This window comes from Apis mellifera, linkage group LG1 (genome assembly GCF_003254395.2).
Source record: "Apis mellifera strain DH4 linkage group LG1, Amel_HAv3.1, whole genome shotgun sequence".
Lineage (NCBI taxonomy): Eukaryota > Metazoa > Arthropoda > Insecta > Hymenoptera > Apidae > Apis > Apis mellifera.
The window spans coordinates 11,520,672-11,535,470 of NC_037638.1; the positions used below are offsets into that span (position 1 = coordinate 11,520,672).

The following is a 14,799-nucleotide window of genomic DNA, read 5'->3' on the forward strand; positions in this document are numbered from 1 at the left end:
CCGTGTGTTTTTCTTCTTTTTCACTTTTCTTTTTTGTCGTTTATTATCTGTTCTTTGTTTGTGTTGTTTTTCTTCTTGTTTCTAACCACTTTCTAATTTTTTTTTAATTTTTATAATATTTCTTAATATATTTTTATATACTTTCTTTAAAATACTTCTTCGCTTTAAAATATAACTATAAATTTCTTACTAAAAACTCAATTATGCTTTCAATATTAAAATAAAATTAAGTACTTTATTTATATATACATTAATATTAGATTTTTGAAATATAATAGATAGATAATAGATAGATTTTTGAAATATTTATGGAGAATCATCAATTCTAAAGACAAAAAAGTTAGTATACAAAAATATATTGATTAAGATTTATTTATTAAGTTATAAACAATCGAAATTTGTTTAAATGAAATAAGGCAGGAATAAAATGTGACGCTGAAATGGAGATACAGCATTTATGTCATTTTCTTTTTATCTTCATTTAACACAAACTTCAATTATTTATAAATTTAATAAAATTTAATTTCTTTACTTTTTCTCTATTTTTCTTTTAATATTTGTTCTATTTGTATTTACTTTTAACATTTCACCATAGACTAAATAGAGGATATCAAATACACTTTCATAAATTCTTTTTAAAACTACAATGTATCTTAATTTTTTATAAAAAATATAAATGTTACATTTTTTACTTTACAACATATCTATAAAATGCAATACTTTATATATACATGATACATATATTATATATGTAACAGAAAATTTATTTTTAATTCCAACTCTTAGTAATATTATAATATTATTCTGAATAGAATCAGTAGAAAAAATAATATTAAAATGATAAGAATCTGAGATTTGGAACAAAAAGTACATGAAATAAATATTAGATTTATTCTATATCTCGTTTGTGGAAATATAATTATCAGTAAAAAAAATGCTGAAGTATAACTTTTATGCAGCAAATTTTTTTAATAATTCTTTTATATATGAATTATCATCAAAAAAAGTCGAAAAAACAAAAAATACGACAAAAAAATAAAATATTATTATGATTATTATATTCATAATATATTCATAATTTATTATCGCTTTTATCATTTATAAGAAAAATAATTATTCATTTTTACTTATAACATAATGTAACATAAAAGAATTTTTTCACGATATAATAATTTTTATCGTTATATTTTATTTTGCTATTCACTAAGTTATTATAATTTTTGAAAATAATTTCTTATAGTATTTCTTGAATAATTATTTTATCTTTAAAATGAAATCAAATTAGCAATTAAAAGTATCATTTTTCGGATAAATAAGTTAAATAATTTCTAATTCGTTAATCATTATATAATCACAAAAGAAATTTTAATTCTGGATGAATAAATTTGCCTACTTTTAACATTATTCTATTTCGAATTTACATTTTGTTTTAAATTTTCAAAAATTTTAAAAAATAGAATTTTCTTTTACTTTACAATTTCATTGAAACTTATTTTATATTATCTTATAATATAAAAAAAAATCAAAAAGCACCTTTTCCTTAAGTAAAACTTGATATATTAAAATATTTCTACAAAGTCATCCGACATATCGTCGTAGCGCATTATTTCGATTTCCTTCCATGATATTAATCATCCAGACGATGATGGAACTCGGTGATATTCGATAAATAAATTTTATTATTCCAATCAAAATGGAATGTTGCAAAAATCCAGTTGTCACATTTTCTTTGCCTATAGTTCTGATCGCGCTTTGAACGTATTTTTCTGGTGTCGGAACCATCCATCCTGATCGTGGTGACTCTGTGGTATGATTAGTGACTGTGCCTGGTAACAAACACTGCACGATTATACCGTGTTTTCCATATTCTATCTGCAAATCTCTACTAAATTTCACGATATACGCTTTTGTGGCTGCGAAGACTGTCAACAGAGGACTCGGCAATACTGCTACCATGGAGGCTACGTTGACTATAACTCCTTTCCCTCTAACCACCATTTGTGGCAATAAAATACGACACATATTTGTCACAACTACTACATTACAATGAACAATACTCATATAGATCTTTTCTTTGTGAGGAAGATCCAAAAAATATTCTGGATGCGGATATGACATGCCAAGATTGTTGATTAATATGCCAATTTCTAGACCGAACATTTCTTTTTCGATAACATTATACGTTTCCAAGCCTTCTGATAAATCTAATTTAATCACTTTTGTTTTCACATTATACATTGCTTCGATATTGCTTGCAATGGTTTTTAAATTTTCCGTATCAGGACTAACTAGAATTACATTCAATCCTATCTTCGCCAATGTTTCCGCATATGCTCTTCCAATTCCATGGGAACATCCTGTGACAACTGCCCATTTACCCATAGAGCATAAGTCAACCACAGACACGGAGAAAAAATTTTTATATATTCGATATATTATATTACAAGAAAATTTATAACCCCAATATATAATCGCTGCATAACCTATTTTCTCGGCCAACATAATTCGTAATAATGATACAGTTTCTGTTCTATTTTTCAATGGATGTCACAAGACGATTTATAACTTCATTTATTATTTTAAACAATTCGTCACATTCGGGTGGAAAATCGTGAAAAGAGATTCATGTGCGATACTCAACGCACGTAGAATGATGACATATTGTGGGAGCGTGAAACAGTCGAACAAAAATTAGTAGAATCATAAAAATCAGACAGCTTTCTAATCTTTATCACGTAATAATTTTGAATTATTTTTTTATTATTTATTTTTATTAAATAGAATTATTAATCAATGAAGTTCGAAGTTTATTAATTTGTTCTATTAATGCTGTCGTACTGGTTCCACCTGTAACTTTATATTGTTCAATACTATGGGAAAAATTCCAAATTTCCTTCACATCTTTTTGAAATTTAGTACTAAAAAATATAATATAAAAAATTGGATATTTTAATGAAATAAATTTTCATTTAAATTTTCAATTAAATAATTTACCTTATAGAGTGTAATTTTTTAAGCGACAATTTACAAAGAGATACTTCTAATGATTCTGACAGAGCAACAGCTTTTCCAGTTAAGTAATGAGCTTCTCTAAACGATATCTATTAAAAATTGATTATTTAAAAGAAAAATTAAAATTAGATGATATATATTTAAAAATTTGATTTGTAATAAATTATTTTTTACTTCGAATACTAACCCCTTTTCGAACAAGATAATATACCATATCAGTTGCTAACATAGTAGATGTTAAAGCTTTTTCGCACTTCTTATTTTTTACTTCAAGCGTGTTTATTGCATTTGTAGCGATAACAAGTATACTGTCTAATATATCGAATGTAGAAAATATAGCTTCTTTATCTTCTTGAAGATCCTTGTTATATGTAGATGGAATTCCTTTCAAAGTAGTCATGAAACCCATACACTAGAATATAAAATGCCATAAAACATAATTAAATAAATGTACAAATCTATGTATCTTATCATTAAAAATAATTTATAGAATTACAAACTTTTCCAAGTAAAGTGCCAGCTTTTCCTCGAATTAATTCCATACAATCTGGATTACGTTTTTGAGGCATCAAACTACTACCTGTAGAAAATTTATCAGCAAATCTCACGAAACCGAATTCTTCGCTGCTATAAATGATCAAATCCTCACAAAGTCGACTTAGATGAATTACCGTTAATGAAGACCAAAAAAGAAACTCAACTTTAAAAGAAAAAAAAAAGAAAATTTATAATATGTAAACTGAAAAAAGAATTCTTTTCTTTTTTTGACATCTTTCTAACATTTCAATTAAATTTGTTTTTTATATTTACATCTTATTATTGATTTCATTGAATATATATTATAAATATATTGTATAAATATATTATTATTTAAAATGTTTTTCGTTTACCAACAAAATCTCTATCTCCTATAGCATACATGCTATTCTCCGTTATTTCAGAAAAATCCAATTCATTGGCCAGAATACGTCGATCAATTTGAAAAGGATTCCCAGCTATTGCACCACTGCCCAAAGGCAAAATATTTACCCGTTTTCGAATTTCTTGTAATCTCTCAATATCTGCCTTAGCATACCATGCGTAACTATAAAAAAAAAATTCAATTCTATTATTTTAAATTTCAAATTCCAAATAAAAAATATATTTATACTATATTATCTTCATTTATACCTGAGTAACCATTGACTCCATTTTATTGGTTGAGCACGTTGCATATGAGTGTATCCGGGCATAATAATTTCTATTTCATTTTCAGCTCGATCGACGAGAACCTATACATGTCTTTCGTTCCAATTATAGTTTTTCTTTTTGCTGTAATTTTAACTTTCTTACCTGAATGAATTTCATTAATTTCTTTAAAAGCACGTCTATAGCTTTTCGAAGCCATAATTTTGTATCAGTTATAGTTTGATCATTTCGGCTTCTTCCGATATGTAATTTCTTTGCAACGTCTCCGATTAATTCCTATCAAGAAACCAGTAAAAAAATAAATATTTTCTTTGAATTGATGTTATGAAGAAGAAAAATAGAAATATTATACTTTCGTAAATATTCATTATTTATTTGTTCTAATAAAATAAAAGCAATTTAAACTATTATACTCATCTTAAAAAAATATTATAATTAATATGCATATATACCGTAAGTCGACGCTCATTCGCAGCATGGATATCTTCATCTTTGATGTGTATAATGAATCGACCCTCTTCCCATTCAGCTTTCATCTGTATCAAATGTTTTTTTTTATAATCGACCACGTCTTAGCATATGAAATTAATATTTTTTTACAACTGATTATAAATTATAAATTATACAAATTTTCTTTTTTACTTGTTTGAAACCATTCAGTATACTTTCTAATTCTTCATCTGTGAGAAGATTGGCCAATCGTATTGCTTTTGCATATGCCACACTTCCCTGAAGATTTATAAAATATTAAAAAATATATTTATTATTGTATTAAATATGTAATAAATATATTTCTAATTTTTTTCTCGTTTTATATAAATGATTTTTTTTTCTTTCTTATCTTTTATTGAAAATAAAATTTTTTTTTCTTTAATTTAAAATACATTGTATATATAAATATTTTATATAAATTTTCATATGTTTAATCATATATCTTTAATATTATTTCTTATTTTTTTATATACAAACCTCTATATCTTCTGCATACATTCGTTTATCAATATTAATCGATGCGTTCAGATCATGAAATTTTGGATCGATATTATCCGTAAAACAGCCTCCCCATAATTTTTCGTAATTTTCCTGGTTGCATGTATATAATGCATATATATATATATATAAATATAGCTAATTAATATGATTGTTAAATTTGAATCGTGTCTCGCATTGATAAAATCGAAATTTACCTAATTTCTGTAATCAATTTTATATATATCATAAAAAATAAAACTCACCTGCATTATGACTCGTCAATTACAACACTTTTCTTTTGTATAAATTGTTATTTCAGAAAGAACATGAAACGCAAATTCTGAAATCTTTATAATGAAATTTCTGCGAGTTTATCAGTAATATCACTGACGCGAAAAAGGTCGTGCTGTCTCTTTTAAACATTATATACATTATAATTATATAAGATAAATATAATACAAATACAATTAATAGAAAAGAAGAAGAATATTTTTGTTATTATTAATGGAAATAATATGAAATCATTATTCATATATCGTCTTTTAAATGTAATTATTATTATCTATAAAAATTAATTAATATTATTTTTGATTTTTAAAATAATATTTTGCATCTTTTGCATCTTTTTTAATCTAATTTATCTTTCATTAGTTAGATTTAATTTTTATATATGTTATATAATATGTTACTTTTTTCTTTTAATGTAAGATAAAACAAAATAAACAAAAAAAGTTGATCGCATATAATGATTTACTTATCTAAATATCTAGGATCTTATCTTGGAATGCAATCGATCAATTTAAGTTGCAATTGAAAAAACAACGCAATTGTATAATACAAAAGAAGAAAAATGTCATAATATTTATATTCAAATATTTAATAGAATTAATTTAATTTTTCTATTTATTGTTTATATTTTTATTATATTTTTTCTATTTATTATATAATTCTTATAATTGTTGTTTTTTTTTAAAATACGCACGATGTTAATGTATTTGTGAAATACTTTTGAAGATTCTAGAAATTAAAATAAAAGTTAAGACGGTTAATACTATTATAATACTATAATAAAGATGACAGTTAATACTATTTATTAAATTATAAACAATGTTGTTTATATGAAATGACAATATCAAAGATATCTCATTTTATCTTTGTTTTGTTTCATTTAATACAAATTTCAATTGCTATATAATTTAATAAAACTTAATAATAAATTTAATAAATCTTAATATTTTTATACATTAAATTTTTATTTTGACTTCTAGTAATAAAAAAAATGTCTTATAATAATATATTAATGTCTTATATGTCTTAAATATCTTATAAATATATTAACATTCTACAGATTCTAAGTCAAATAACAATCAGAAAAAATAGCTGAAATTGTTTCTTATTATCGCTACTGTCTTTTTGTTTTTATTGTCTGAATACGATAAAAAATGGTATATATTCGATGATAAAAACAGTGAATTAACACTTAATTGATACAAACTGTATGTGTATATTTATTGTCCTTAAACATTTCCCTTCGATCACGTGGTTTCATGTGGTTTCATCAAAACCACGTCATTTTAGTTTTAATATAGAACAATACGATAATAGTTATCGTTATTTTTTCTCTGACTTTGTTTCTTCTAATACTTCTATATAGATAAGTTAAAATATATAAAGCTAAAATATTTTTATTTATATTTATTTTCGGTCTAAGTAAATGTGGAATTTATCAAGTTCTTTTTATTATCGATTATTAAAAAAATTGAAAAACTTATGTGATTTTTTTATATAAATGTGCAGAAATATATTTTCAATATTAGTCGATTGATAATTCAATAATTGTATTAAAATTCAATTAGAATGCATAAAAAAAGAGAAATTCATATCTGAATTACTTTTCTTAAGAATACTTGAACAAAGCGTTTTCCATTTTTGATATTAGTGATTAAGCAATAAGAATGCGGAAAAAACATTTAACCATTTGAAGTGATAATGATTTGTTGACGAATTATTTACATACAATGACTGGAGCAGTTTAATCCAATACTTTGTTTCGTACATTAGTATTCTAGCAATAGTAATTTCATTTTTCGGAATAATTGTCACGAAATTCAATTAAAAGTTGATTATTCTTTTTGTTCATCAGAAATATATGAATAAATAATATTAAAAATAAAAAATATATTGTGACAAGTGTGTAATTGATTTTTAAAACAGAAATTATGAAGTTTAAGAGATAAATTATGTATTGATGTGTTATTTTGAATCAAAAACCGAAAAAAATAAAGACACCGCGTGTTTGAATTAAAAAAATAAAAAAGAAGTTATACTTATGTAAAAAAGAAATTATGGATGAAAACAAGAAAGAAAACAAATTGGAAGTGATAGAAGAAGTGGTGGTGAAAGATATTACGTTTTCTACCGATACAATAGATAAAAAATCTCAAGCATATAAACAATCCAATACTTATGCTGCAAAAAAAACTGTAGCACAAGGTATGATGGATGTTGCCCTAATCACTGCCAATGCAAATCAATTAAGATATCTGATTGAATATCAACGAGAGAGTCCTACATTTTATTTGATTATGAGTTTAATAATCATCAGTCTTTTTCTTCAGGTAAAGTAAATAATAATTATTAATTTTAAATTTCTTATTTTTTTATAATAATATAACTCGAATATTAATATATGATTGGATGAAATCTATTTAATATAAATAATATGTTAATATATGTTAATATAATAATATGTTAATAATATAAATAATATATATAATATAAATAATAATATATAAATGAATAATAACCATGAATTAACAATGAATTAAATATAAATGAATTTAGATTATCTGTACGGTCTTAATTATGATTAGTAATTATTTAAAATATTTTGATTTGTTTAATTTTAGGTGGCCGTAGGAATTAGTCTGATTTTCAAAGGTCGATTTGATATAAAAGGACAATCAAAATCATTACAAGCACGAAAAATCAATAATTACGTAGTAATCGGTGTTTTTCTAATAACTATCATAAATGTATTCATTGCCGCGTTTAGTATATCTGTTTCTCCTACGTTACCACAAACAACAACAAATAATAATAAAATGTAAATACATTTTTTATATTGATCTTTGGAAAAAAAATTCTCCGTTTTTTCTTCTTTTTTTATATGTGAATGATAGTAAATTAAAATTGATATGTAAAATAAATAAATTATAGTTTTATAATTTATAAATTCTTATTAGAGATAAATTTTTTATAATCGAATGTAATTCTATTTTATATTAAAATATGTATCTATTTTTTATGTAAATATATTATGTAATATTGATTAAATAAATAATTGAATATTTCATATTTTTCTGAAAAAAAAAAAAAAAAAAAGAAATGTTATATTAATTTAATATAATTAATTCAAATGTATTTTAATTTTACTTTCTTTTACAAAATGTATATATTTATACAAAATTTTCTTTAATATTTCCAAATTTTTATGTATATATTGTTTTTAATATTTTAATATAATTATAAAATTTATATTTTATAAATAAAATATTTAATAATTTTATAAAAATGATAGATAATTATTATTATATATTTAATTCAAAAATTTGAATATTTTATTTTTTTTCCTTTAATCGTAAATATGTGCATATATGTTTTATTTATGTCATTATATTCATAGCAAAAATATTTAATTAAATCAATATGCATATCTAATTTTTGTTTAATTTAATTTCCAATATAGAATAAAGAAAATAGAAAATAAGAATGAATGATTGAGAAATAAATAATATAAATATTACTTTGATACATATTCGATTTTTTTTTCGATTTTGATACATAACGATTTTTTTAAAACTGTTTAAATTCACATAAATTTCTTCTATCTCTATGAATTCTCATTAATTTTGTAAAAATTTAATTTTTTATTCTATTATAATAAAAAATCCATTCTCATTATTTTATAAAATTTGCATTATAAATTATATACAACTTTATATTTTCAAATAATACAAAAAATGATATAGGAAATAAAAGGAAATTACATGTTATAAGTAAATTAATATTAGTTTAAGTTATTTTTTCATATTTTTTTGATATTTGGTAGTTATAATACAAATATAATATGATTTGTAACATTATATTTACATTTAATAAAAGAACAATATAATTTTTAAAAAAATGGACAAAAATGTCCATTAGTTCTTTCTTTCTCCTTAAATGCAACAATACTATATAATGCATTCAAAATAAAATTATGTGATTCTATCGTTCTTTATACAATTTTATTAATTTATTACTTGTAACAAGTTTTTTATTTTAACATTTCTGGCTACTTTCTCTTTATTTTAGTTAACACAGTTATAGTTTTTCTTTTTCTCTTGATTACATTTCTATTTTAATATTTTTTTTAATATTCAATAATAATTAAAGTAAAAACTTTGCAATTATAATATATTTTTAATTAATCGAATTTTAGATATCAAATAGCATAGCATTTATAATATATGCAATAATATTGCATATAATAATAAAATATAATAATTCATAATTAATATATTCTTTTTTCTCATTTCTATGTGACTAGGATTTCTCCATAGTGACATTCTATTTTGTTCTTTACATAATACATTTTGTCATATATATGTATATATATATATATATATATATATATAAATAACATTTTCAAATTTTGCTCCATTACCACAGGTTTATCACCTGTATCACACGCGTGAAATATAATTTTTACTATATCATTAGTTGTAATCTTATATTTTAGAAAGATACATTTAAATCATTTGATACTTTTTTTTATTTGAACAAATGATATAAATTATATATTATCCAACAATGCAAAAATAGTCATGTTTCATCATAGAAATTAATTTAATTTTATGAAAAATCATTTTTTATATTTTCTTAGAACAGAGACCGACAGATATTACATTGATATAATAAATTAAAAAATAAAAAAAAATGATAAAAACTTAATAATAAAAAGTTAAAAATTATCAACTCTTAATTAAATTGTTTAAAGACTTTAGAAACTCTTTTAGGATATAATTTACATCAGTTCAGGACACCTGTTTTCAGTTTCATAAGCGACTAGATACAAGGCCGTTATACAGATATCTTAAGTGAGTTTCTAAGTCTACAAATAAAACAATAAGTGAGAAATTGAAAAAGTTTCTTCTTTAACAAAAGTTTTGTATTAATAAATTTAAATATAATTTATATACTTTTATAAGGATCAATTTCTGCATTTGAAATATCAGGTATATAAGTTGATTTTAATGCTTAATATTTTATAATAAACAAAAACTTAAATGCTTAAAGTTGATCTATATAATAATATATATAAATACAAATTAATATAGTTTCGATGAATGCTTTCTATATTATTGATTATCGAAATTATTATAATTTCAAAAAAAATTAAATTAAAAAAAAATGTAATATTTTTAATACTTTTTGTTTTTTGTTCCATTCGGATTGATATTTATATTCCAATTAATTTGGAAATTTATACATTTACAATTTTGTAAATGTACATCTTGTACTAACATTATTGCTAACTTAAAATTGCATATATTTCGAGTCATATAAATTGGGCAGGATAAACTAAAGTAAATTTTACAATTATTATACAGGAAATGTGCTAATTTTTAAAATAATAACATAAACTTACATGAAATTTGTAATACTATTAACTGTACTATACGGTTATAATAATTTTTACTTAATTATATTTATTATAGTATTTCTTATATTTATTGAAACAGCATGAATATAATCGTTTTTATAGTACTCATTTTATTTGGCAAATATTAATTTTCGATTAAACAAATAAATATTATTGAAAAATCGATTTTTATAGATTTGTTGTGCTATATAATACCTTATTTTCTTTCTAGTATTTTTTTTTTTTTCAGATAAATATATTATAATTTTGTCGATATTATACTAAGATTTTTATTCTGCTCTTACTTGTCCTATCCATATAATTGTGCCTTACTTCCTGATAACACATTTAAGTAATTTCTTTTTTGAAAAATTTACATATGATTTTCATGCTTCTTTGGATATCTAATTCAAAATCTTTATATTATACATTTATAGCTATTCTGTTTACATATTTATTGATAGCAGATTTATCACAGTGATATATTATTTCATTTCTCGAATTATATATTTCATCTGAAATAACATTTCATACTCTTAACAAGAAGATATTTTATAATCTAATATATTATTAAATTGTAACTAACCTGAGTTAATCATCCCATTCATAATCATCACTGGATTCACTAGTTGAATCATCACTTTCACTATGTATTGCACTCGATCGCTCAGCAAGAGCCCTTGACAAAGCACTCGCCAAACCTCCTTGAAATGTTGATGTTGTTTTATTTTTTGCTTCATTCGAAACGGGTCTTAATTCAATTCCTTGACGAATTTGTTCTAATAAAGCATTTCTAGAATCGTCTGGTGGAGGATTTTGTTTTATTTCCGATTTATCGATTTTCTGTAATAATGAATATATAATCAAAATATATATATATCATTATATATAATCATTAAAAACATTTAGTGATTACAATTTTAAATTTTCATACTAACTCGAAGAGTAGTGCCACTCCTTATAGATTCCATAAGAGTTGATCTCAAGTCAGCAATATCTTCATTATTATTATTATTACTAGTATTATTATTATTGATAGCACTTGTATTAATAGTTCCATCATCAGGACTTAATAAATTAGGTAATGGTGGTGGAATTGGAACAGATGTAGTCAAATTACTTTTTGAGCGTGGAGCTGGAGCAGGTGGAGGTGGTGGTGGAGGAGGTGGAGGTGGAGGTGGTGGCAGTGATGGTGCAGAAGTTAAAGAAGGTGGTGGTGGTCGAGTTGGCAATGTTCTATGAACTGGTGGTGCACTTGATGGTGCACTTGGTGGTGTTGAAGGTGCATTAAATCGATTTGGAGGTAATGGTGGAGCAATTCGAGTTTGATGCTAAAAACATTGTTTGTAAAATTCATTGTAAAATTCATTCATTTTGTATAATAACATAGTATAACAACTAATAATATTATAATAAAAAAATATACAAACAGGTACTGTTCTTGCAGGAACTGGAGGAGGATATTCCTGTCTTTGAAGTGCTGTTGGAGGTTGTCGTATTTGCTGTTGCAATTGTTGTTGTGCATTAGTTTTTGGGATAGATGAATTTATATCTTCTCTAATAGCATTCATACCACCATGTTTTTCAATAAAATCATAAATAAAATCACGCGTGTCTTGATTTCTGAATTGACATTCCGATACACCAACCTTATCAAGAAACATTCTTAAATGCGGATCAATTTTTTCTAATTCCAATTCTTTACTATTAGCATTCCATGCAAAATGCGTAACATGTCTAAAAATATTAAGATAAATATAAAAAAATATAAAAGTTATCAAGTGTAGTTAAAATTACAAATTAAAACAATAATATAATAAAATTTCAACCTAAAATCGGATGGAGGCCCAATATCATCTTTAGTTAATTTTTTCTTAATTTTATCTCGCTTTTTCTTTTTACTTTTATACATAGAACTACTAGAAGCACTCCTATTAACACCAATAGCAGTTGGAGTTCCATTTAATAAATTAGAAGTTGATCCTGTATTAAATGCAATTGGTGATGTATTGCTTTGATTCCTCCATGGTAATGTTGCACCATGCTGAGTTTCTCCTTCTACTTTAGATCGTCTTTGTTGCCTTCTCTGACGTTTAGTATTCAGTTTACCAAGAAGAATATTTCTAAAATCAAATAATAATTTTTTTATCTCTTTTTATTTTCTATTTTAATATTGTTTATATATAAAGAAAGAAATTTTAATACATTTTAATCTTATAAAATACAATTAGAATTAAATTTATAAAAGAATATGTATTATATCAATTAATATTTCTATTCTATGCTTTAATTTACCTTAGAGTAACAGCATCTGTTTCACTTGCAAAATTAAAAGCAGCCATACAATCTTCTGCTTCAAATGTATGAAAATAAATCAATGGTGCTTTATAATCCATTGCATTATAAACTTCATGTTCCCATAACATTGCTTTCCTTTGTAAGCAATACAAACGAAGGAAAAAACTACGTCTAGGATTATCTCTTATCAATGTTATAATACCTGTAGTTTTCTTTATCCATTCTTTATGTAAAGGCGGTTCAGTCAAATATAATTGAATAACTCCAGCTGCTAGACACTACAAAAAATATAAATTGTGTTTTTTTTTATTATTATATTACTTATTTAAAATATTACATTATTAATTTCCATTGTGATATATAATTTAAATAAATAACAAAATTATAAATATATTTAATTTTAATTTATAAATTATAAATATTTATTATTATATATTATAATTAAATATTATTATAATTAAATAAAAATATTTACAATTTATTAATATTTACATTTCACTCTAGTGTATAAAATATTTGCATAATTATCTTTATTTAAATCATATAAAATTAATATGTATTTTTAATTTTTCATACAAATTCATAATTCAAAAATACTATACATATTAGAACTGCTTTCATATAAAATGATTAATATTGAAAATGTTAAAAATTTTATATGTAGTATTAATGAAATATTAATTATATCAATATCAAATCAAATCTTTTATGATATATATTTTCTATGAATTTTTCATTTAATAAATAAACGAAATTAATTTTTAATTAACTAAACTAACTTAACAAAAATATCTAAAAATAATATAAAAATATATAAAAATAAAATGACAAATGTTTATTTAAATCTACTGATTGACAAATTTAGGTCAAAATCATTGTATTATAATAACAATTATAATATTCGTATTTAAAAATTTTCAATATAATAATTCTTACCTGACACCGATTTCCTATCAATTGGAAGACTTGTTCATTTTCTTCCGCTTTTAAAAGCGTAGAACCTCTATGTTTGTCCATAGTGCCTGACTTCATCTTTAACAAGGTTAGGATTCTTGTGTTAATTTCTTATCATGTTTTTTCTCATTCGATAGATTTTGCTTCATAATTTATTATCAATATTTTATATTTTTATACATTTTTAAAAATTGAATGCACACATTGATATGAAATTCGTACAATTAAAATCGGTCAATCACCATCTATCAAAGCTATTCCTGATACTATCCTACACAGGAAACTCTACCAGTTGGTGATGACATTTTCATCTATCCGGTTCAATGTTCCACGTTTCCTCATTCGATATATTTTTGCTCTTAAATCAGATTGGACCTCACATATTATAAAGTATTGTTATACAGTATTATATATATTTTATATAAATCTTTATTATTTTTCATCTATATATCTTATAACAACATAAAAATGAATGTAAAATATACTTTCTATATTTTTAATTTTTTATCTTAGATACATTATAAGTCAATAAAATAAATATAGTTAAAATTTTCTATATTATGTAAAATGTAAATTTAAAATATTCTTTTTTATTTAACATTATTTTATATATTTTATTCGCATATATGTATATTTCATATTCAAATATATTGTTAACAATTAAAAATTGCAAATACTATAACATATAT

The 14,799-nt window shown here is 22.6% G+C and overlaps 3 protein-coding genes and 1 pseudogene across 4 annotated transcripts; 1 reads left to right on the plus strand and 3 right to left on the minus strand.

Annotated features, from left to right (window-relative positions):
* Positions 1-1,534: 1,534 nt before the first annotated feature.
* LOC102655714 lies at positions 1,535-2,535 on the minus strand (annotated as a pseudogene).
* Positions 2,536-2,553: 18 nt separating this feature from the next.
* Positions 2,554-5,596, minus strand: LOC551670 (argininosuccinate lyase). Of its 2 annotated transcripts, none has more exons than XM_006569564.3 (11): positions 5,436-5,596; positions 5,170-5,283; positions 4,843-4,929; positions 4,653-4,736; positions 4,345-4,476; positions 4,183-4,283; positions 3,903-4,096; positions 3,513-3,592; positions 3,200-3,424; positions 2,995-3,101; positions 2,554-2,918 (listed from the first exon to the last, which is right to left on the minus strand). In XM_006569564.3, exons 1-11 carry the CDS (start codon positions 5,439-5,441, stop codon positions 2,774-2,776), a joined length of 1,275 nt encoding a protein of 424 aa, XP_006569627.2. In that variant the 5' UTR covers positions 5,442-5,596; the 3' UTR covers positions 2,554-2,773. The 2 variants fall into 2 exon arrangements, with proteins under 2 accessions (XP_006569627.2, XP_624062.4); XM_624059.6 differs by having other exon boundaries at positions 3,513-3,712.
* Positions 5,597-6,498: 902 nt separating this feature from the next.
* On the plus strand, positions 6,499-8,318 carry LOC725225 (ninjurin-2). Its single transcript, XM_001121102.5, has 2 exons — positions 6,499-7,790; positions 8,082-8,318. The coding sequence occupies exons 1-2, from the start codon at positions 7,518-7,520 to the stop codon at positions 8,280-8,282; spliced, it is 474 nt and encodes a 157-aa protein (XP_001121102.2). The 5' UTR covers positions 6,499-7,517; the 3' UTR covers positions 8,283-8,318.
* A 2,774-nt stretch (positions 8,319-11,092) lies between these two features.
* Positions 11,093-14,412, minus strand: LOC409218 (neural Wiskott-Aldrich syndrome protein). Its single transcript, XM_392742.7, has 7 exons — positions 14,093-14,412; positions 13,154-13,434; positions 12,688-12,981; positions 12,289-12,595; positions 11,797-12,189; positions 11,445-11,701; positions 11,093-11,373 (listed from the first exon to the last, which is right to left on the minus strand). The coding sequence occupies exons 1-6, from the start codon at positions 14,186-14,188 to the stop codon at positions 11,450-11,452; spliced, it is 1,623 nt and encodes a 540-aa protein (XP_392742.4). The 5' UTR covers positions 14,189-14,412; the 3' UTR covers positions 11,093-11,373; positions 11,445-11,449.
* Positions 14,413-14,799: the final 387 nt, after the last annotated feature.

What these genes read in the sequence shown, in the direction of transcription:
- LOC409218 (XM_392742.7), bottom strand. Translation starts at nt 14,188, where the DNA reads ATGAAGTCAGGCACTATGGACAAACATAGAGGTTCTACGCTTTTAAAA. An exon ending in ACAGATGCTGTTACTCTAAG is followed by an intron (nt 12,982 to 13,153) that starts GTAAATTAAAGC and finishes ATTTGATTTTAG; the next exon opens with AAATATTCTTCTTGGTAAAC. An exon ending in GGGCCTCCATCCGATTTTAG is followed by an intron (nt 12,596 to 12,687) that starts GTTGAAATTTTA and finishes TAATATTTTTAG; the next exon opens with ACATGTTACGCATTTTGCAT.
- LOC725225 (XM_001121102.5), top strand. Translation starts at nt 7,518, where the DNA reads ATGGATGAAAACAAGAAAGAAAACAAATTGGAAGTGATAGAAGAAGTG. An exon ending in TCATCAGTCTTTTTCTTCAG is followed by an intron (nt 7,791 to 8,081) that starts GTAAAGTAAATA and finishes GTTTAATTTTAG; the next exon opens with GTGGCCGTAGGAATTAGTCT.
- LOC551670 (XM_624059.6), bottom strand. An exon ending in TACTGAATGGTTTCAAACAA is followed by an intron (nt 4,737 to 4,842) that starts GTAAAAAAGAAA and finishes CATTTGATACAG; the next exon opens with ATGAAAGCTGAATGGGAAGA. An exon ending in AGGAGATAGAGATTTTGTTG is followed by an intron (nt 3,713 to 3,902) that starts GTAAACGAAAAA and finishes TTTCTTTTAAAG; the next exon opens with TTGAGTTTCTTTTTTGGTCT.